Source organism: Daucus carota, chromosome 1, assembly GCF_001625215.2.
Source record: "Daucus carota subsp. sativus chromosome 1, DH1 v3.0, whole genome shotgun sequence".
In the NCBI taxonomy this organism is placed as follows: domain Eukaryota; kingdom Viridiplantae; phylum Streptophyta; class Magnoliopsida; order Apiales; family Apiaceae; genus Daucus; species Daucus carota.
Window position 1 is genome coordinate 8,163,778 of NC_030381.2, and position 21,578 is coordinate 8,185,355.

Here is a 21,578-nt window from a genome sequence, read left to right on the forward strand (position 1 = left end):
AAAATTAAATGTGTAGTTGTATATATGTTTAATATATGTTTGGAGCTTGGGGTTTCTTTTTTATGTACTGTTTTATATATGTTTTAAGCTTGGGATTTGTGTTTTATGTTTTATGCACAACTGTGCAAATATATTTGTGTTTGTTTAGTTTGTAAATGTAATTGTATAATGTGTTTAGGTCTTTGTTACCATGTAATTTGATATCATATTTATTGACAATCAGGTAGTTTGAGAATAACATGGACAAGTCTTGGATTTTCAAAGATAGGGATACACTTGACTATGAAATCGGGGTTGAAGAGTTTTTAATATTTGCCGAGGAAAATGCTAGTGATACTAAAAAAATCCCATGCCCCTGTAAAAGATGTGTTAATTTTAAAAAATTTGCAGTTAAGATTATTAGGGGACATTTATATGAATACGGTTTTAGTTTGGGATACCTTGATTGGATTTGGCACACACAAGGGTGTGGAATCACAGGATCAACAGTTCATGACAATGCCCCTAGCCCTGCACCTACGCTTGACCCTGCATCGATGCATTCCCCTGGTCATGCATCACAAACAGTCAATGTTTGTGATGCTGCGTATAATTCGAGTGAGTACAATAATGAGTCGTATCAGTTTAGGAGATTTGTGGTTGATGCTCAACAGCCTTTGTATGAGGGTAGTGAATGTACCAAATTGGAGTCGATGCTGAAACTGCATAATTGGAAAGCAAGGTTTGGAATTAGTGATAGCGCCTTTACAGATTTATTGTCTACTGTTGGCTCTCTCCTTCCTAAAGAAAATATGATGCCACCTAATGCATATGAAGCCAAGAAAATATTATCCAACTTAGGCCTAGAATACATAAAGTACCACTCATGTCCAAACGATTGCATACTATATCAGGGGGTATATGTTGATGCTTCTGAGTGTCCTAAGTGTGGTCTATCTCGCTGGAAGTTAGGAAAGGATGGTAAAGTAAGGATTAATGTTCCTGCTAAAATAATGTGGTATTTTCCAATTATTCCGAGATTCTGTTTTGGGGTGGCGAGGTTTTCATACTTAATCCTCTGCCTCGTTCAACTAGTTTCCCCAACTTGGAAAAAGCAATATCAAGGTATTTTCATTTATTTTTTTATTGATTATCTTTCTTATGGAGATATAAATGCATGTGCATTATTAACACTGCCAAGATGACAGGGCTGTGATTACTTTCAATGTTCAGGCCGGAAGGGGAAATAAAGCCCCAAGCTTCAAATATATTACAGTAAGCTTTCGTATTTATTTTTAACAATTTGTGCTACTGATGCTTAGAACCAGGGGCATTACTTTACTTACTATTTTGAGTTTTTTTGGTTAAATAGGGATGTCCTAAACAGCCCGGTGGAACTGAATGCGGCTATGTTATTATGCGGTATATGAAAGAGATTGTCATGGACAATGAAATGACATTTTTTAAAAGGGTATTTTTCTTTGCCTAATCCATTGTTGATATAATTAAATGGTGTACATATAAATTTAGGTATAATTCAATGTTATTGTTTTACATTTTTCAGTGGGCATCCAAGAATCGAAAAGTGATTTGTTCCAAGGCTGAGCTTGACGAGGTTCGGTTTGAGACACTTAGCCATATCGAGTCCTTCTTATAAACAGGCCTTTGGTTTATTAGAGAACTTTGGTTTCCTTTAATTAGTTCAGTTTATGTAAGACAGTGACACTAGCTAGCTAAGTAGATTTTGTTGATAAATGGAGGGAAATGTAGTTGGTAAATTATGGTTGCTGGAGTATGTGGTGAACTGCTTGTAAATTGTGGTTGCTTGGTTAATATTTAGGATTTGTGCAGTTTCTTTGATTGTGGATGTAATTTGATTGGTAATGATTGATGGTAATATATTTGGCTTTTGCGGAAGTATTGTTTTGCTAGCTAGTTTTGTTTTAGTTCTGTTATGGTAGGCTAGACATTGGTAATTGGTTGTTTAATTAGTATAGCTTTGGTGTTGTTTTGGAATTTGTTGGAAATTTAAATGAAACAGGGGGATTCATAAGAAACAGGAGGATTCATGGCAATTTAAAACTAACATTTACATCACTTAGTAAGCGATGTCATAAGAATGAATACATATCAGTTAACAAGAAAAAGCCTGATGTTAAACTATATAATAGATATCAGAGTATAAAAATCACTGATGTAAAACAAGAACAAAGACATCGCTTTCTTAAAGAAAAGAAGGGTACCACATCACTTCCTATAAAAGCATGATGTAAAAGGTTATCATATACATCTATTTTACAAGTTTTAAGATGTTAAAGTATCATTTTATTAAGCATGTGACAAGTTTAAAATGATATAGAGGGCATAGGAATGAGGAACTGAAATTATAGTGAAGGTATCTACTGTTAAAAAATACATCAGATTGTCATATTAAACGATGTGTAAACAGGTTATAGACATCGGCTAGAAAGCGATGTGTAATGCACTTACTTTTCTCATCACCCACGAAGACATCGGTCTGATTTTACATAGACATCGCTTTTTAGCCGATGTCTATTGACAAATTTCTAGTAGTGAATTCACTTAACCTTTCATACCATGATCGAGGTGCTTGCCTTAACCCATATAGTGCCTTCTTGAGCTTGTAGACACGGTTCGGATATTTTTCATCCTCGAATCCTGGTGGTTGCTTGACATAGACTTCTTCCTTTAGATATCCATTTAAGAATGCACTTTTGACGTCCATTTGATGTAGCTTGAACTTCTTGTAGCATGCAAATGACAATAGCATCCTAATAGATTCCAATCTTGCAACCGGAGCATATGTTTGATCAAAATCAATTCCTTCTTGTTGATTGTATCCTTGTGCAACAAGTCTAGCTTTATTCCGAGTGATAGTACCAAATTCATCAACTTTATTCTTGAACACCCATTTGGTTCCAACAATTGAAGCATCCTTTGGTGGATCTACAAGTTCCCAAACATCACATCTTTCGAATTGATTGAGTTCTTATTGCATTGCCATGATCCAATTTTCATCTTGTAAAGCTTCTTGAACATTCTTTGGTTCCTCTTGAGCTATGAAGGCAGCATAAGCACAAATGTTGGCTTGAGCTTTCCTTGTCTTGATTCCAGCTGATTTATCTCCAATGATCAACTGAGGAGGATGATTCTTCACTGTTCTAGTTGATTTTGGTAGATTGTGTTGAGCTATGACCTCTTCATTCCTTGTAGTCTGCCTAGGAGGAGCCTCATCAACAACATTTTGGCTTGCTGATGAACACTACGCCATAAATGGCCTATTGCAACGCCCTTGTAACGCTTGTGTTACAATAGCTAGGCAGATTTTGACATAATGAAACACTCCTCACGACGTATTACAGTAGCCGAAATTCAGTGTCAAAATAGATGTGACAGTGTTGCAACCTTGTAACGCCAATCCAACTGTTACAATAATTTATTTAATTTAATTATTTAATTATTTATTTATTTATTTATGTAATTAAAAATTTATTTAATTAGTGGCTCCCACATTTGGGTCCCACACTTGTTGGCCCACTACTGCTGACATGGCAGGTGGGTCCCACATGTGTGCCCCACTACTGCTGACGTGGCAGTTCGGGTCCCACGTGTGGGCTCCACTACTGCTGACGTGGCCATGGTGGGTCCCACGTGTGGGCTCCACTACTGTTGATGTGGCAGGTGGGTCCCACACGTGGGCCCGCTTCTGCTGACGTGGCAGGTGGGTCCCAATACTGTGACATGGCTGTGTGGGTCCCACATGTGGGCCCACCTCTGATGACGTGGCTGTGAGGGTCCCACGACGTTGACGTGGCATGGGCCCCACAACGCTAACATGGCATTGTTGGGCAGTACTTCAAAAATGTTTTGAAATTTTTGAAGGCCAAGGGAATTGAACCCATGACCTCTCACATAACAAAACAAGTCAGAAACCACTCCACCAACATTGCTTTTGTGTTTATCAATGCATAACTAAAATATAACCTAATCTTTTCTTTGATGGGCTTCAAAAAAAATTATGCTTATCAGGCCCATTTCATCGATTACCCATGTTTCAGTTGTTTAAAATCTGGCCCATATACTTATATATGACTTCTGTTTTTTATTTTTGTTTAAAAATCTAGATTTTGTATACAATAAAATCGAGATTTTTTTTTTTTGAACAAAAAAATCGTGATTTTTTTAAACAATAAAATCGAATTTTTTTATTTATGTTTAAAAAATCAAGATTTTTTTAAACAATGAAATTGAAATTTTTTTAAACAATAAAATTGAGATTTTTTTTAACAATAAAATCGAGATTTTAAACTTTTTTTAATCGAGATTGTAAAATTGTAAAAAAAACGTACCAATTGGGTTTAATTTATGTATTTAAATTTTATCAAAAAATAAAATAAAAATGCAGTGTTTTAATTTTTTACGTTGCAAAAAAGCAAAATTGAAGCAGCCGTGTGTGTTCCAAAAATGCCGTGTGCAATCAAATTTTTATTGGTGAATGCACCAGCCGTGGAGGTAGCTTAAGAGTTTTTTACAGCCTTTATTTAAACCCTCTCCACCAACATCTTCATTTTAATCTCTCTGAAACCCTCTCAAGCTATACAAAAACCCTCTCAACGTCTCTTCATCTTTCGTTTGAATCTCCAGCTATCTTGATGGCGTCTTCAAGGTAATCACTTTCGTTTTCTTTTCATTTTCGTTTTCTTTCATTTTCGTTTCATTTTCGTTTTTTTTCATTTTTGTAATCACTAATCTATGCATGTAATCATTTTTTTCTTTTTCATAGCAATCACTCTGCCTCCAACTCGGTAACACAGCCCATATATACAGAGAATGTGGAGAAATCTCTGTGCAACCTGAACGGTCACCTGGCGACCCTCCGTGAGCAGATGGTGGAACTCACCCAGTTGACTACTACCCTGAACAAGATGGTGGAGCTGCTCGGGGATGATCTCAAAGCAGTGATGGTGGAGCAATCGCAACTGGTCCAGCGACTGCGTCATGGACGTTGAGGGCTGGTGGAACTGGTTGCTGGTGAGGGCTGGTGGATGTATGTTTTTTTAAGAACTTTTGTTAATTAAGAACTTTAATTAAGAACGTATAATTAAGTATGTTTTGTTGATGTAAGGATTTTAAGTATGGTAACTTTAATTAAGTTGGATGGTAACTTTATTAAGTATGTTTATGATGTTGGATTTTAAGAATGGTTGTTGATGGTTTCTTTTGTATGGTTTAGTTTCTTTTGTATGCATCTGATTTGAGTATGGTTTTTAAGAATGTTGGTGATTTTTTGGTTTAAGTATGATTTGAGTATGGTTTTTAAGTATCACTGATTTATGAAGCATCTGATTTGAAGCATCTGATTTTAAGTCTAGTTTTTAAGTATGGTGGTTCATTTTTCATGTTGGTTTTAAGCCTAGTTTTTAAGTATGGTGGTTTTTAAGTATGGTCTTTTTTATGTTTTGGTCTGAGGTGCCTTATGATTTTAGGTGCCTTAAGTTACTGAGGTGCCTTATGGTGTATTGTTGATGGTTTAGTTTATGGTGGATGGTTTAATTTTTCAATTTGTATTCATCTGATTCTTTTGAAAAGCCAGTAGCGTGTAGTTTCTGTCTTATGATTATAGTTCTTGTATCTATGTTACTGAGGTGTCTTATAGTTTTTGTCTTAATGATTGCTGAGGTATAGTTTTTGCCCACTTGTATAGTTTTCGTTCTTGCCAACAGACAAATGCTTTAAAATGCCAACAGACTAAAAACTCGTAGCTTAAAATGCTTTAAATTATTCAAACTCCCGAATACCATAAACTCGTTTTTTGTAAATCTTTCCCCAAGAGTTTTTGAATAATTCACTTGTTTTTTCCATAATTCACCACTGAGAGAATTAGTACCATAAACACAGGCCACACCACTCCATAATTCATCATAATTCAGTTGTTTTTGAATATCACAATAAACACAAATAGCACCATAAACACAATTAGCACCATAAACACAATTAGCAACATAAACTGAAAGAATTAGTACCAAACAAGCTCAATATGTACATGAATTTAAATTCAATCAATTTAAATGAATTCGAATTTGAATGAAAAATGGATTTGCACCTGGGCTCATGGTTTGGACCTCATGAGACTCACCTGGTCAACTCAGTCAACAACTGAGTTGACTCGCTTCCATGCTTCGAGTAAACAACTGAGTTGACTCGCTTCCACCATGCTTCGTTATCTCGAACGAAGCTTCGAGACTCACCATGCTTAATCAACTGAGTTCCCCTGCAATAAATCTCGAACAAAATTAGAAACAATCCATGGATTTAAATTCAATCAATTATAAACCACAGAAATTGAATATTTTTAAACGATTGTCGAATTCGAAGGCTTTCAACAATCCATGGATTAGATTATTGATTTAGGAGACATGATTTCATTTTGGATTTGCGAAGAGGGGTAGAGAGGCGAAGAGGGGAAGAAAATGAAAATGAAAAATGAAAGAAGAGAGAGAGGAGGAAAAATGAAAGAAGAGAGAGAAGAGATAAAATTGAGAAAATGAAAAAAGAGGCTCGGGATGTGTGTTTTCAGAGATGAGCCGCGCGGAGATATTATTACTATATAGGGACCCACATGTGCTGACGTGGCATGTGGTCCCCACATGTGGGTCCCACTTCTGCTGATGTGGCACTTGTGGGTCCCACAAGTGTTATTTTTGAACAAATTTTAAAAATGATTTGGGGCAATTCTATAACAGTCAAAATGGTCAAAGTGCTCTTTGAATATTTTTGAACAAATTTTGGGCAATCCTATAACAGTCAAAACGATTAAATTTTTGAATATCTTTTTGAATACCCTTCCGAGTGTTGGGAAAAAATAATCGAAAAATATAGTGCACGGGTTGTGTCGTATCTCTGTAGTGTAAGTTATGTAGCACAGAATACTTGTATTGGGGATAGTCATGGATTGACTGTTTGTTTTTTTTGAATATCTTTTAAGACGATCCAACCGTACGGATGATATTAAATACCCTTGCTAGTGTTGGGAAAAAATAATGAAAAAATATAGTGCAGGGTTTGTGTCGTATCTCTGTAGTGTAAGTTGTGTAGCACAGAATACTTGTATTGGGGATAGTTATGGATTGACTGTTTGTTTTTTTTGAATATCTTTTAAGACGATCCAACCGTACGGATGATATTAAATACCCTTGCTAGTGTTGGGAAAAAATAATGAAAAAATATAGTGCAGGGTTTGTGTCGTATCTCTGTAGTGTAAGTTGTGTAGCACAGAATACTTGTATTGGGGATAGTCATGGATTGACTGTTTGTTTTTTTTGAATATCTTTTAAGACGATCCAACCATACGGATGATATTAAATACCCTTACTAGTGTTGGGAAAAAATAATTGAAAAATATAGTGCACGGGTTGTGTCGTATCTCAATAGACAATGTAATATAATAATGCTAGTTATACTTTCACTTTCATGTTTTTAAATATCTTTTAAACGATATTGTATAAGAATGTAATTTAAAAAATAAATTTCAGAAAATATAAGAATATATTAAATATTGCTTTATTTGTACTTATTAAATTTATAAAACATAATATTAAATATTAAAAGAATGTTAAAATATTAAAATAAATATATTAAAAATAAAAATGAATGTGTGTCCGAAAAATGGGCGGCATGTTTTCCCCCCCAAATCGAAGCTAAGTACGGTTATTCTCCACTATCTCATCGCTAATTACAGTTAACCTCATCGCTCAACCTCACCTCGCTCAACCTCACCTCCCTCGCTCTCTCTCTCCTCGCTCAACCTCACCTCACCTCACCTCACCTCACCTCACTCAACTCCCGCGCTCTCACTCGCCTCAAAGCAGAGAAATCAAAATTAGGGTTTCAAAATTAGGGTTTCGAAGTTTGGGGGTTCGAAGCAGAGAAGTTTTCACCTAGGGTTTCGAAGGCAGCCAAGCTCGATTTAAGCTCTCACCAAGGGGATTAGGTATATTTTACGCTCCCCCCTCTCTCTCTCCAGCTCTCTCACTCACTCTCTCTCTCTCTCTCTCCCCTCCCCCTCTCGCTGTCTTATGCATGCTTGTAATTATGTACACTGTGTTTACATACCAACTGATATTTTTAAGTGATTCTCATTTGTATTTTGAGTATTATTGTTAATGTTTGGCTGAATCATGATACTATGTTAGTTAGTTTGGCTGAATCATGATACTATGTTAGTTACTATGTATTTTTTTTGTAAGGTGTTAGTTACTATGTATTTGATTGTAATATTATGATAATATGTAGGTTTGCAATTGAACAGGCTGCCAAATCTTTATTTGTTCACTAATTTTGACAAAAACAGAGTGTGACTAGCTTTTAGGAATGGAGGCTGATTGGATTGGACTACCTAGGTACAATGAAGCATATGTCAGTGGGATTCAAGCATTTGTGGAAAATGCGTTTCCCCTTTTTTCCGTAGGTGAAGAAATGAAGTGCCCCTGCAAGAAATGTAATGGTCAATATTGGCATCGTCAGGATGTGATTTATGATCATCTCATTTGCAGAGGGCCTTCCGCTTTACATGTCCAATGGATATATGATGTCTCGCAAAAGAAAGTCGAAAATAGTACTGCAAATATAGGTTCTGACTTTATGGATTGCGAAACGGGGTATGATTTTGGTGATAATTTAGAAGCGACGGGGAAGATGTTTGAGAATTTAGACGATGGACCAGATACGGAGGCTAAAAAGATTTATCGGCATCTGAAAGAAGGAAAACAACCACTATATCCCGGCTGCAAGAAATTTTCTCGTTTAAGTTTTATGATCAGGCTTTACCATTTAAAATGTAGTCATGGAATTAGCAATTCTGCTTTTGGGGAATTATTGGGGTTGATAAAGGATGCTTTCCCCGAAGCAAATATGCCTTTGTCCTTCAATGCTGCGAAGGACATGATTAGGGACTTGGGCCTTCATTACGAGAAAATACATGCTTGTCCCAATAGTTGCATGTTGTATTGGGAAGCAAATAAAAATAAACAAGTCTGTGATATTTGTGGGGTATCTAGGTGGGTTATACAAGAGAAGAAAGGGTCTGCCCATAATAACGATCCAGAGAAGTTAGTTACTAAAGTGCCAGCAAACGTTATGAGATATTTTCCGCTAAAGCCTAGGCTACAAAGATTGTTCCTGTCCAAGGAATCTTCCAAATTGAACACATGGCATGCAGCGGGAAGGACGAAAGATGGGAAACTAAGGCATCCGGCGGACGCCGAAACTTGGAAGACAATGGATGCTATGTATCCTGATTTTTCTTCGGAAATTCGAAATATTTCACTAGGTGTAGCTGCTGATGGATTTAATCCATTTCGTTCTATGAATTTAAGTCATAGTACATGGCCAATTCTACTTGTAAACTACAACCTCCCACCTTGGCTCTGCATGAAACAGGAAAATTTGATTCTTTCAACGTTAATATCGGGACCAGAATCTCCGGGAAATAGTATCGATGTCTATATGCAGCCTTTGATTGCCGAATTGAAAGAATTATGGGATGTCGGCATCCAAACATATGATGCCTTGACTGATCATAACTTTAATTTACGGGCAAGGGTGTTTTGGACCATTAGTGACTTTCCAGGATACGCTATGTTGTCGGGTTGGAGCACAAAGGGTAGACTAGCGTGTCCAATATGTCACTACGAAACTTGTTCTGAACATCTGAAACATAGTAGAAAAATGTGCTACATGAATCATAGAAAATATCTCGATCCTTCACACAAATGGAGGTTTGACAAGAAAAGATTCAATGGGCAGATTGAAACGAGGCAGATTCCGGATCCATTAACGGGAAAGGATATCGAAGAATTGTTGTTTGGGTTTGAAAATCAATTTGGGAAGAAACGCAAGGGAATGGGAAAGAGAAAGCGTAAAATCGACTCTCCTTTCAAAAAGAGGTCAATATTTTTTAATTTGTCGTATTGGAAACATGTTCAACTTCGACACAATCTTGACGCTATGCACATAGAAAAAAACTTATGCGACAATATATTAGGTACTTTACTAAATATTGGTGGCATGTCAAAAGACCACTTGGGTGCTCGCTTTGATTTGCAAGAAATGGGAATAAGGAAGTCACTTCACCCTGTTAAAGGTGCAGATGGAGAGACTTACGAGATTATGGCATCCATCTTTGACATGACAGATAAGGAGAAAGATGTCTTTTGCAAGCTGTTGAAGAATGTGAAACTGCCTTATGGCTGTGCTGCTAATATAAGTCGTTACGTGCACACAGACGAGAGAAAAGTAGTGGGGTATAAAAGCCATGACGCGCATTTTATCCTCCACTACTTGTTACAATTTGCTGCAAAGAAATCACTAAAACCTGAGGTGGCAAAGCCGTTGATCAAATTAAGTGAATTTCTTAGAGGCTTATGGAGCAAGGTGATTGTCTTGGATGATATTGAGAGGTTGCAAGAAGAAATTGTTGAAATTCTCTGTGAATTTGAGATAATATTCCCACCTGCCTTCTTTGACATCATGGTGCACCTACCTGTCCATTTGTGTAATGAAGTTAAATGCGGCGGACCGGTGCACCTTCGGTGTATGTATCCTATTGAGCGGTATCTTGCAAAGCTGAAATCATATGTACGTAATAGGAGCAAACCAGAAGGCTCAATTGCAGAAGGCTACCTAGCAGAGGAGTGTATCACATTTTGTTCAAGATTTTTGCTTTGTGAAGAAGCAAAAGAAAATACTGATTTTGGAAGATGTCCAACAAATGTGACGTACCATATTGGAACAAGAAGGAATAAAGATGGCAAAGTTTTCCAATTAGAAGATTCAGAATGGAAAGCATGTCATATCTACACTCTGTTCAATAGCGGCAATAAGGAAATTGAGGCTTTGCTTGAGTAAGTTCTCTAGTCCTTACATTTATTAAATAATAAAAACTAATTAAAATGCCTCTTTTTTAAACAGTTTCAATTATTTACTTGATAGGATTCATCGAGCTTCAGTTGAAGCAGATCAAACTTCAGAACGATACAAAAAGGAGCAAACACACTCCAAAGAGTTTTGGAGATGGTTAAAGGTCCAAGTTGGAAATCTGGACACCAATTCAACCGAGTTACAAGTGTTAGCATTAGGTCCCAATCGAACAGCGAGGAGGTTTAGCGGGTATTTCATAAATGGTTATCGATTCCACACAAAGAAGAGAGATTCTCGATGCACCACACAAAACAGTGGAGTTTTTTTAACTGCAGAAACCACTAGTTTTGCAAATTCTAAGGACAAAAATCCAATTATCGGGGAAGTGAACTACTACGGGTTTATTGAAGATATTTTTGAAGTTGATTACTGGGGAGTATTCAGGGTGGTTATGTTTAAGTGTTGCTGGTACCAAGAAGAAAAAGATCCCTTTGGTCTGACTAGGGTCAATTTTAACAAGTCCCGTCACAAATCTGATCCTTATGTTCTTGCTTCAGAAGTGCAGCAAGTATTCTATGTGGAAGATCCAATTGCAAAATCTGTTCAATATGTTATGAAAAGACTACCAAGGGTCTGGTGTGACGCTGAAGACCAAGATTTGTTGGAAGAAGAAAACAACCCTCATGATAAACATGATTCTAATCTTGATTTCCAACTACAAAATCAAGTTGGTGAATTTAGTTGGTTCAGGGATGATATCCCTAAAAGACAAGTCCCTGTATCACCAACTTAAGTAAAAAAAAAACTCTTTGGTAATATGTAATTTAGGAGATGTTTTAGTTGCTGATATGTAATTTAGGAGAATGAAATTTATTGGTGATGTTTTAATTGGTGATGATCTCTGAATTAACTAACTGTTTCTCATAGTTAATTAAACTTGTGTTGCTAAGGTCCAATGTTAGTTAACTGTTTTCCATATATAATTGTGGAATTGTAGCATAATTCTCTCTTTCTTGCTAATCATTCCTTAACTTAATAACAATCACTTCTGTCTTTATATTTAGTTGTCTAGTTGAGTTTTTAAATTATCCGCATAATTGGTCTCCTTCTTTTAATCCATATATGTTCAATTCTGTAGGATGGCAGAGAAGTTGCTGAATGTGAGGTATAACTATGATGGCACATTCAACAAGACAAGTTATTCAGGGGGGAAGAGTATTATTATCAACCGCCAAGACGTGGATGAATTTTCATATACAGTGGCGCTAGAAAATGTCAAGGATTGCCTCAACTGTACTGAAATTGGAGGATTATATGTGCTGAATGGAAAACCCCAACAATGGAAGCTTCTGAAGTGTGATTCAGATTTGCTTCAACTGGTAGATGCCTGCGAAAGTGGTGGGGACATAAATATATATGTGGATTGTGTTGTTGACAAAGAATGCAAGCCACTGGAGCCAGGGGTGCCATTTCTAGTCGTACGACCAAGAAAGAACATACTTAAAGGTCATTTCTTATTTTAAATTTTAAATTTAAATATAATAACAAATTACTAAGTCATATTTACTTATAATAAGGCTTGCTTATGTGTTTAATCTCATGAGACACATGTTTACTGATTTGTGTCTTTTTGCAAATTTCTGCAGAACATCTACAAAGCAAACAGAACAAGCGTACTTTTGTTTCTTCACACCAACTGCAGCAACAAAGGCAAAGCAAGAGGATTCCAAGGTCACCTCAGTTGCAGGAGGTTGAACAGAACAAGCTTCCAAAATCACCACGTTTGCAGGAGCTAGCGAAGAAGAATCTTCGAAGCTCAACTCATTTGCAAGAGGTTCAAAACAACAATCTGCCAAAGACACCTCCAAAGAATCTTCGAAGCTCAACTCATTTGCAAGAGGTTCAAAACAACAATCTGCCAAAGACACCTCCAAAGAATCTTCGAAGCTCAACTCATTTGCAAGAAGTTCAAAACAACAATCTGCCAAAGACACCTCCAAAGAATCTTCGAAGCTCAGCTCATTTGCAAGAAGTTGAAAACAACAATCTGCCAAAGTCACCGCGTTTGGAGGACCTACAGAAGGATCTTTCAAGCAACCCTCAGTGGAAGAAAGATGTATGCCCCAACGCTGTATCTGCAATGGTGGCAAAAAGGAGGTTACACTTATCAAAAATTGATACAATTGAGGTAGTAATATTTTCCCTTAGCTCACACCTATTTTCCAACATACCAACTGATATTTTCCTGATTTCACACTTGCAGTCGGGCCGAGTGAATGAGTATGAGCTGCGTAAAATTCAGAATGTGGAAGAAAACAAAAAAAAGTTCAAGGAACTCGGATTAGGAAATTATGCTGCTAATCCAATTAAGCCGATAGTCCAGCAGAGTACAAAGGAAAAGAAGGATCGGGATGATCCTGAATATGTTGTGGAAAATGAGACGGGAGATGAAAGTGATGACACTTCAGAGGTAATATTTTATACTTATTATGTACACTTTTTCTTTATTTGTGTTTATTTTATTATTAATTAGCTGTTTGTGAAATTATATGAACCTATTGGGTAATTTTGTGTAAGGGGTTGCATTTGATTTTGCACTTATTATGTACATTTTTTCTTCATTTGTTGGTAGAGGCCTCTTAACTTAATTAGTAATCAAGAATATAGATAAAAAAGAGTTGTTAATGCTTTCTTTTTTGAGAAATTTTAAATGTTTTGTGTTGTTAATTTTAAGTTTGTTTTGTTAACGCTTATTCATTTGTATTAGGCTAGACACAATTTGCATGCAATAATTATGTCTTAAAATTTCTAAATGATTATTTTTTTTATTAAATTAACAATATCACAATATATATCTGTTTTAGTTATTATGTACATTTTTTCTTCATTTGTGTTTAATATTTACTGCATAGGGAATCAAATCTGTCCAGAAACGGAAAGCAATACCTGGTCCCAGAACTCGTTCGCGAGCAAATGATAAGGATTTGGGTGATAAGGATCTGGTGGATCCTATCGACAAAGGCAAAAAAGTTGCTGCTGCTAGTACCAAAAGTGCAAAACTTATAAAGCCAACATGCAGCAAACTGTTAAAACAAGGGGATAATTCTGCACCAAGTGGTACAATTGCTGCGTATATGGCCCTGCGAGAACGTCAGAAGCAGAATCTTGAAGCTGAAATGAGGAGAGAGGATGTTGGTGATACCGATTTACAAAATGGAAGTGAAGGTGAAGAAGTAGAAGCAGGTAATATGGTCATTTGTACTTTATTTCTTCTGTACGTCTCATTTTTAATAATTAGTAGGATTATTAGCAATAATATGGTAATTGCATTTTATTTTATTTGATGGCTATCTGAACAGAACCTAAAAGACGTAGAGGACGTTCAAAAATGTTAAAAGTTCATGCTAGCACTGCTGCTGAAAAGATCTTTGTTAAATTGAGTAAACGAGGTCAACCAATTGGAGAGCGGAAAACTAGATCCGAGTTGAGCAATTTCCTGGGGACTCTAGTTAAGGATCACGTGTCACTTACTTATGTTAATTGGCATGTTGTTCCAGATGATTTGAAGAAGAAAATGTTGGAATATACTTTGGTGACCTCTATAACCTCAACTTTACTTACTTTTCTCATATCTGTGCACCAACTCATTCAAGTTCTATGTTGACACATTATAGGAGAGGTTTGATATTGCACCAGAAGGGGAAAAGTGGGTGTACAAGACACTTAATTCATCCTGGAGAACACACAAGTCTCGTGTCAAGCTGATGCATTACTCCCAATTTGACAATGATGAGGAGAGGATTCAAAACAGGCCGGATCATATTCCGCTCGAGGATTTTAAGATGCTGTTGGACTACTGGGCGGACGATGGAGTTCAGGTATATTTATAAGGTGGCAAGTATATAGTTTAGAAATTAATTTGCTGCATGCCATTTGATATGGAAAGTAAAATATGATAACATTGTTTTGGTAATAGATTTTGGCTGAGGATAATAAGGCTCGTCGCAATATGTATGTTGAGACACACACTCTCGGTTGCAAAAGTCTTGCTGAGCTTAGAACAACACTGGTATGAACATAAACAACTTCAGTACCCTATAGCTTTTAATAATTTGTCATAAATATTTGCTAATTGATGATGTCCGTAATTTGTAAGAAATAAAATTTAGTACCTTGTACCTTTTTCTTATATTAATTTATAGAGTGTTGATAATCGCCAGTTTGATGTTACTTTTGGCTAATTGCCATATGAGTTTATAATAGGCATAGACTTCAATAATATTTGAAGGTAGATTAGGCACTCTAAATCTTCTGCATTTAAATTTTTATTGGATTAAATAGCAGTTTGGACTTGGTACGCTAATTTGAGTTTAGCTTTGAGTTTGGCAGTTTTTTAATTCTATTTTTAAAAATGCACTCAAATTATGTAATGCCCAAATTCACAGTTGTTAAATTCAATTTTAGTTTAATTAGTTTGAAAAGTTCACGAGTGAAGTGTATGTTCCGATTACTTCGATTTTTTGTCTACCTTCAATGTTCCCGTACCAAGCTTGTCTAATTCATTGTCTAGTTACGAGTGAAGTGTTGTTTCTGTTACTTGACAGAAAGAAGATGACCCAAATCAGAGGTCCCCATCAGAGGCTAAAATCTTTGTAGAAAGTCGCAAGCGCAAGCCTGGGCACGAGTACAAGTTAAGTCCAAAAGCAATTAAGAAAAAAATTGTAAGTAAATTATCTTCTAAAGTATATATATTTGAACTCATTTTACCTCTACCTCTGTACACTTGACAAAACTTTCTCTTGTAGGAGTCTGTTGAAAAGATAACGAAAGAAGGAAATGATGCAGCTGAGCTCGTTCCCAAAAAGAAAAAGAACCGGCCAGATTGGTTGGTGGGAAGGCAAGGTAAAACAGCAGCTTCGACAGAAACTCCAGTTGATCCGGTTACACAATCTACAGTCGAGGAGCTGCACACAAAGATTGCTCAGCTAGAGAGTGAGATGGAAGCGAAGGTCAATACAAAAGTTCAACATAACATGGCCTGGTTGCTGAAGAAACTCGGAGAGGCAAATCCGGGTCTGAAAGTTGACATTACTCATGACTTTTGTACAACTGTTTCTAGTGATGGAGATGAATTTGGCACTCCAATCACTCCTGGCACCGCTTCTGGAACCGCTCCTGGCACCACCCGTGGCACCACCGACTCTTTAATATAACTGTTTCTACGTAAAACTTAGTTAATATGAATTTGTCGTCCTTCATTTTGTTGTCAGATTGTTTTGATGTTGCGTTTCTTAAATGGTTTGGATGGGATTGTTTTATGTTGGAGGATGGTTGGATATTTGTTCTTTTGGAGTTTGGTATTTGTAGTTTAGGTGGATGTATGGTGGGAAGTTTGGATGGATGTTTGTTGGATTGTTTGTTGCATTATTTATATTTTTAATGGGAATGCTCCAAAAACAATGCAGGCATTGCAGAAAATTTTCAAATATGTGTTACAATAGCTCATTTTAACGTTACAGCTGATTAATGTTTGTGTTACAGTTAGTCCACTTAGTGTTCCGAAAGCACCTTTTTACTGTTACAATAGGCACACAAATGGTGACGTGGCAGTCCACGTGTAGGACCCACACGCTGACGTGGACAGTGATGGACCCACCAACATGCTGACGTGGCTATTTGGGACCCACAGGCTGACGTGGCAGCGGAGGCCCCACCACGCTGACGTGGCGTGGTGGGTCCCACGTGCTGTCGTGGCGGGTGTGGGTCCCACATGCTGACGTGGCAGGTGTGGGTCCCACATGCTGACGTGGCTTTGTGGGACCCACATGCTGACGTGGCTTCTGTGGGTCCCGCATGCTGACCTGGCCTCCGTGGGACCCACATGCTGACGTGGCATATGTGGGACCCACATGCTAGCTTGACCGGTGGAATGTGCTATTGTATCAGTGGTTTACCGTTACAGCATCCTCTTATTATGTTACAGTAGGGCGCTGCTGTAACGTTTTTTGGCTGTTACAGTTGATTCCAGTTTGTGTTACAATAGTGGCCAATTGTAACGTTCGCAAACGTAACGCCCATTAGTGTTACAGTAGCTCTATTGTAACGGATTTTGGCCCTATTGTAACATGACTTGGGCATTACAATTGGCCATCTATGGCGTAGTGGAAGTTTGGCCTCTGGATTCATCCAATGTGAGCTTAGACATCTTATCCAAAGTTTCTTCAAGAGATGGAGTGGATTCAGTAGCTTTATTGCCTTCTGAAGTTGTGGCAGTTGACTTGTCAGCTTGCTGATTTCCAATTTCCTGCACTGTCAGCTTGCTGCTAGTACCTGTACCTGCACATTCTTCCTCATCCCTTGCAAGATCATCAGTAGACTCTTGAAATGAAACATCAATAGACTCTTCAACAGTATGTTTAGCAAGATTATACACTCTATAGGCACGACTTGTTAAAGAATAACCCAAAAATATAGCTTCATAAGATTTAAAGTCGAATTTACCATCCCTATCAATGGTTTTGAGTACGAAGCACTTATATCCAAAAACCTTGAAATAACTGAGGTTAGGCTTCTTTTTCCTTAGCAATTCATAAGGAGTCTTGTTGAGAATTGGCCTGATAAGCACTCTGTTAAGAACATAGCATGCTGTGTTGACAGCTTCTGCCCAGAAACTTCTTGGCAGCTTGCTCTCCTGCAGCAATGTCCTAGCTGTTTCTTGTAAGGACCTGTTCTTACGCTCTACAACTCCATTTTGCTGAGGTGTGCGAGGTGCTGAGAACTCATGTGAGATTCCTCTTTCTTCACAATAAGTAATGAAGTCTTTTTGGAATTCCCCACCATGATAACTTCGAATACCTACAAGTCTTGTATCTAGTTTGTTCTCAAGCAACTTGATTAGCTTCTCAAATTCACTAAAGCACAATCTTTAGTACGCAAGAATAATACCCAAGTGAATCTAGAATAATCATCAACAATAACAAAGGCATATTGTTTACCTCCAATACTCTTATAAGCTTCGGGACCAAAAAGATCCAAGTGAAGAAGCTCTAAAGGTTTAGAAGTAGACACCATTTTCTTTGCCTTATGTGGAGTCCTTGTTTGCTTTCCCAATTGACAAGCAGAACATGTCTCCATCTTGACATACTTAAGCTTTGGTAGTCCTCGAACAAGCTTCTTTGCTGACAGCTTGCTGAGATGATCCATATGAGCATGTCCAAGCCTTCTATGCCAAATTTCTGGATTATTATCCACAGCTGCTAAACAAACACCTGCCTCCTATTCTTCAAAGTTCAAAACATATATATTTCCTTCTCGTTTTGCAACTAGAGGAGATTTGTTAGCACCAACAAGTATAGTACATTTATCCTTACCAAAGTTAACAATATGACCATCATCAAATAACTGACTTATACTAAGCAAGTTATAAGTAAGACCTTTAACATATTGTACATTGTTGATAGAAATGATACTATTACCTATAGTTCCTTTGCCAAGAATAGGAAGAGTCTTGCTATCACCAATTGTGACACGACCACCCTTCTTCATCTTCAAGCTTAGAAACTAAGATTTGTCTCCACTCATGTGCCTAGTGCATCCACTATCCAATATCCATTGATTTGGCTTTAGTTTAGACACGAGACAAACCTACAAAACAAACACAAACAACTCAACGTTTTGGTACCCAAATTTTGTTGGGTCCAGCAGTGTTAGATGATAAAACATATAGAACATTTAGATCAGATTTCTTGATCCACATTTGGACCACTTTAGAACTCTTCTTCCATGTTCTGCCAGTCTTATCAGCATACTGTCTAGGAGCTGTCTTCTGTTTGTTTGTGTTGTCAGCATACTGTTTGTGAGCTGACTTCCTTCTCCAGCTTGCTGATTGAGTATTCTTCATTGGACAATTATTAGCAAGATGGCCCTTCTTTCCACATTTGTGACAAGTCACCCAAGGCATGGCATAATTATATGGAATGCCATTTTTCCCTTCATATCTCATTGAAGATGTGGATGTAGAAGCTACACCAATGCCTCCTTTGTCATGAGAACCTTTAGCTTGTTTCATCATAGATTTGAGACTTTCTTCTCCTTGAACAAACTTTCCCATGGCTTTCTGAAGATCTTTGACTTCTTGCTCCAATGATTTGATCTTTTCAGCTTGAATAGAGATTTCGGCTAAGCTTTGAGCTTTGCTTAACTCGAATGTCTCCAAGCTAGTATCCTTAGCTTTAAGATCTTCTCTTAGCGAGCTGAGTTCCTTCATGAGTGTATCATTCCTTCTTTGGATTTGTATGTTGTTCCCTTCAAGTTGTGAGATTTGTTCCTTAAAAGTAGCAATGATTCCACTGCTTGCCTTGGCACTCTTTTCATTCAAGAAATCACCTATGACTTTCTTCAAAAGAACATTTTCTTTCTCGAGCTCATAGTTCTCATTCTTTAGATCAATGAGTTCCATAATTGATAGACAACTCTTATCCTGCATGGTTAGTTCACAAGATGTTGTATCAATAGAATGTAATTCAGAATTAATAGAATGTACCTCACTATTAGTCTCTGAATCTGAATCAGTTGTCTCTATTGAGCCATCGAGACCAACAAGAGCCAAGTTAACCATCTCATCACTTGAAACATCAGAAGCTGACTCATCTTCATCATCACTCCATGTGAGAAGTGCCTTTGATTTCTTTTTGTTCTTGTAATCAGCTTGATGTTTAGGCGGCTTAGACTTGTTTTTCAGCTTGTAGCAATCCCTTTTGAAATGTCCTTTCTTGCCACATTCGAAACATGCATCATCTTTTGGATCTTTCTTTGCACCAAAAGCTTTGCCCTTTTCTCTTTTCATCTTATTCTTCTTTTCGATCATTCTTTTGATTTTTCTGGACATGAGAGCTAGATCCTCATCTGATTCTGTTTCCTCATCTGAATCCAGCCTGCTGGCAGTAGAGTGGAGTGCAAGATTCTTCATTTTCTCTGTTGGCAACTTGCTGCTTTCTGAGCTGTTAGCTTCAATCTTAGCTTCAAATTGTTCCAACTCAGAAAATATAGCCAGGTGATCCATAGTATCAAGAGAGCTGACTCCAATGCTGTGACCTTGGCACCATATTCGAATGGAGCTGCATTAAGAATATTCATGTTGATTTCCGATTGAGGAATCTTTTTGCCAAGTCTTTCAAGACTGTTGAGAGTAACTTGGAATCTAGCTTGGCTTTCACGAATGGATTCTCCCTTCTTGATAGCGAAGCTTCCAAATTCTTTCATGAGCTTTCCGAGCTTGACCTTCTTTAGACCTTGTGAGCCTTCATGATACGTCTCCAATGCATCCCAGATATCCTTTGCTGTTTTGAGAGAAGAGACCTTGTCATATTCAGCTTGATTCAGCCCATTGATCAATGTACTCCTTGCTTTTCCATTGGCAGCAACCTTTGATAGCTCGTCCGCTGTGAGAACATCAACGTTCTTGACTTTGCCATCTTTATCAAGATATTCATAAGGACCTCTTTGCACAACTCTTTGCATTAGGGGATCTCTGGACAGATGAGCCTCTATTTGGCCTTTCCACCAATTGTAATTGTCAGAACCCGTGAGGAGAGGAGCTCTAAAATCGAACTTTCCCTGATAGTTATCAGCCATATCGATCGATACTATTCCTGTTACAGAAGTATTAGTACAAACCTCGCTCTGATACCAATTGAAATTACACACCTAGAGGGGGGTGAATAGGTGTTATGGCTAATATACCCGATTTTTATAAATTACCAACTAATTAATCTGTCAAAGACAGCCTGCTGTTAATTTTCAGAGTAAACAATTAGCCTGCTAATAAGATAAATGCAATGCAGATAATGTAAAGCAGTATGCTAGCAACACCAAGAATTTTAGCCAGGTTCGACCCCTAACCCTAATGGTCTACGTCCTGGTCCCCTACCAACTGGTAAGAGATTATATTATTAATCAAGAAATGTCAACGATTACAAGATTCAATAATATAGCTCCCTTTCTCCCTTGTTCCTGTTATCAGCCTGCTGAAACCCCTGAACCACGAACCAAAAGCCTACCAAGACCTATACATCCCAAGTATATTCTCCTAGCTAACTAGTTCCCTTGTTCCCTTGTTTCACAAGCTGGATACACAGCAACAAAACATTACACCTTGAACAATACAATGAATAAGCGTAATACAACCGAAACTATGAACTCTCAATATAGATATATATGCAAATATAAGTACTAGAGCTCAATAAAAGATTTAGCAATGTAAAGAGTTGTATTTCAGAAAGCTTGGTGTGTTCTCCTTGTTATCAAAACCGAAATCACACTCAAGTATTTATACATCATACTAACGGTCATAATCCAACAAATTTCCCAACGATCTTGGTAATAACCTCACGTTTAAATTTGATTTGAATAATGAACGTTTGGATGACATAAGTTTACTGAGTAAAAGATAGAATACGTTTGAAAACATCTCAGTAAGATATTTAAAATAAAATTCAACAGATTTAAACTAGATAGGAGTTTTAGATAAGATCGATTTGAGATAAAATCTCCTATTAGTTAGGAAAACGTTTTTGAATGAAAACTCTTTATAAAACTGAGCTCTAATATTTATATAAGATATATACAAATATTAGAATCCTTACAAAGTCGTTTCCTATTAA

At 37.2% G+C, this 21,578-nt stretch overlaps 2 protein-coding genes across 2 annotated transcripts; both read left to right on the forward strand.

Moving 5' to 3' along the window:
* Window positions 1-239: 239 nt before the first annotated feature.
* LOC135150816 (uncharacterized) lies at window positions 240-1,636 on the forward strand. Its single transcript, XM_064088033.1, has 3 exons — window positions 240-965; window positions 1,352-1,450; window positions 1,544-1,636. Exons 1-3 carry the CDS (start codon window positions 240-242, stop codon window positions 1,634-1,636), a joined length of 918 nt encoding a protein of 305 aa, XP_063944103.1.
* Window positions 1,637-8,370: 6,734 nt separating this feature from the next.
* On the forward strand, window positions 8,371-11,710 carry LOC135150820 (uncharacterized). The gene is made up of 2 exons (XM_064088058.1): window positions 8,371-10,901; window positions 10,990-11,710. Exons 1-2 carry the CDS (start codon window positions 8,371-8,373, stop codon window positions 11,708-11,710), a joined length of 3,252 nt encoding a protein of 1,083 aa, XP_063944128.1.
* The last annotated feature ends 9,868 nt before the right edge of the window (window positions 11,711-21,578 follow it).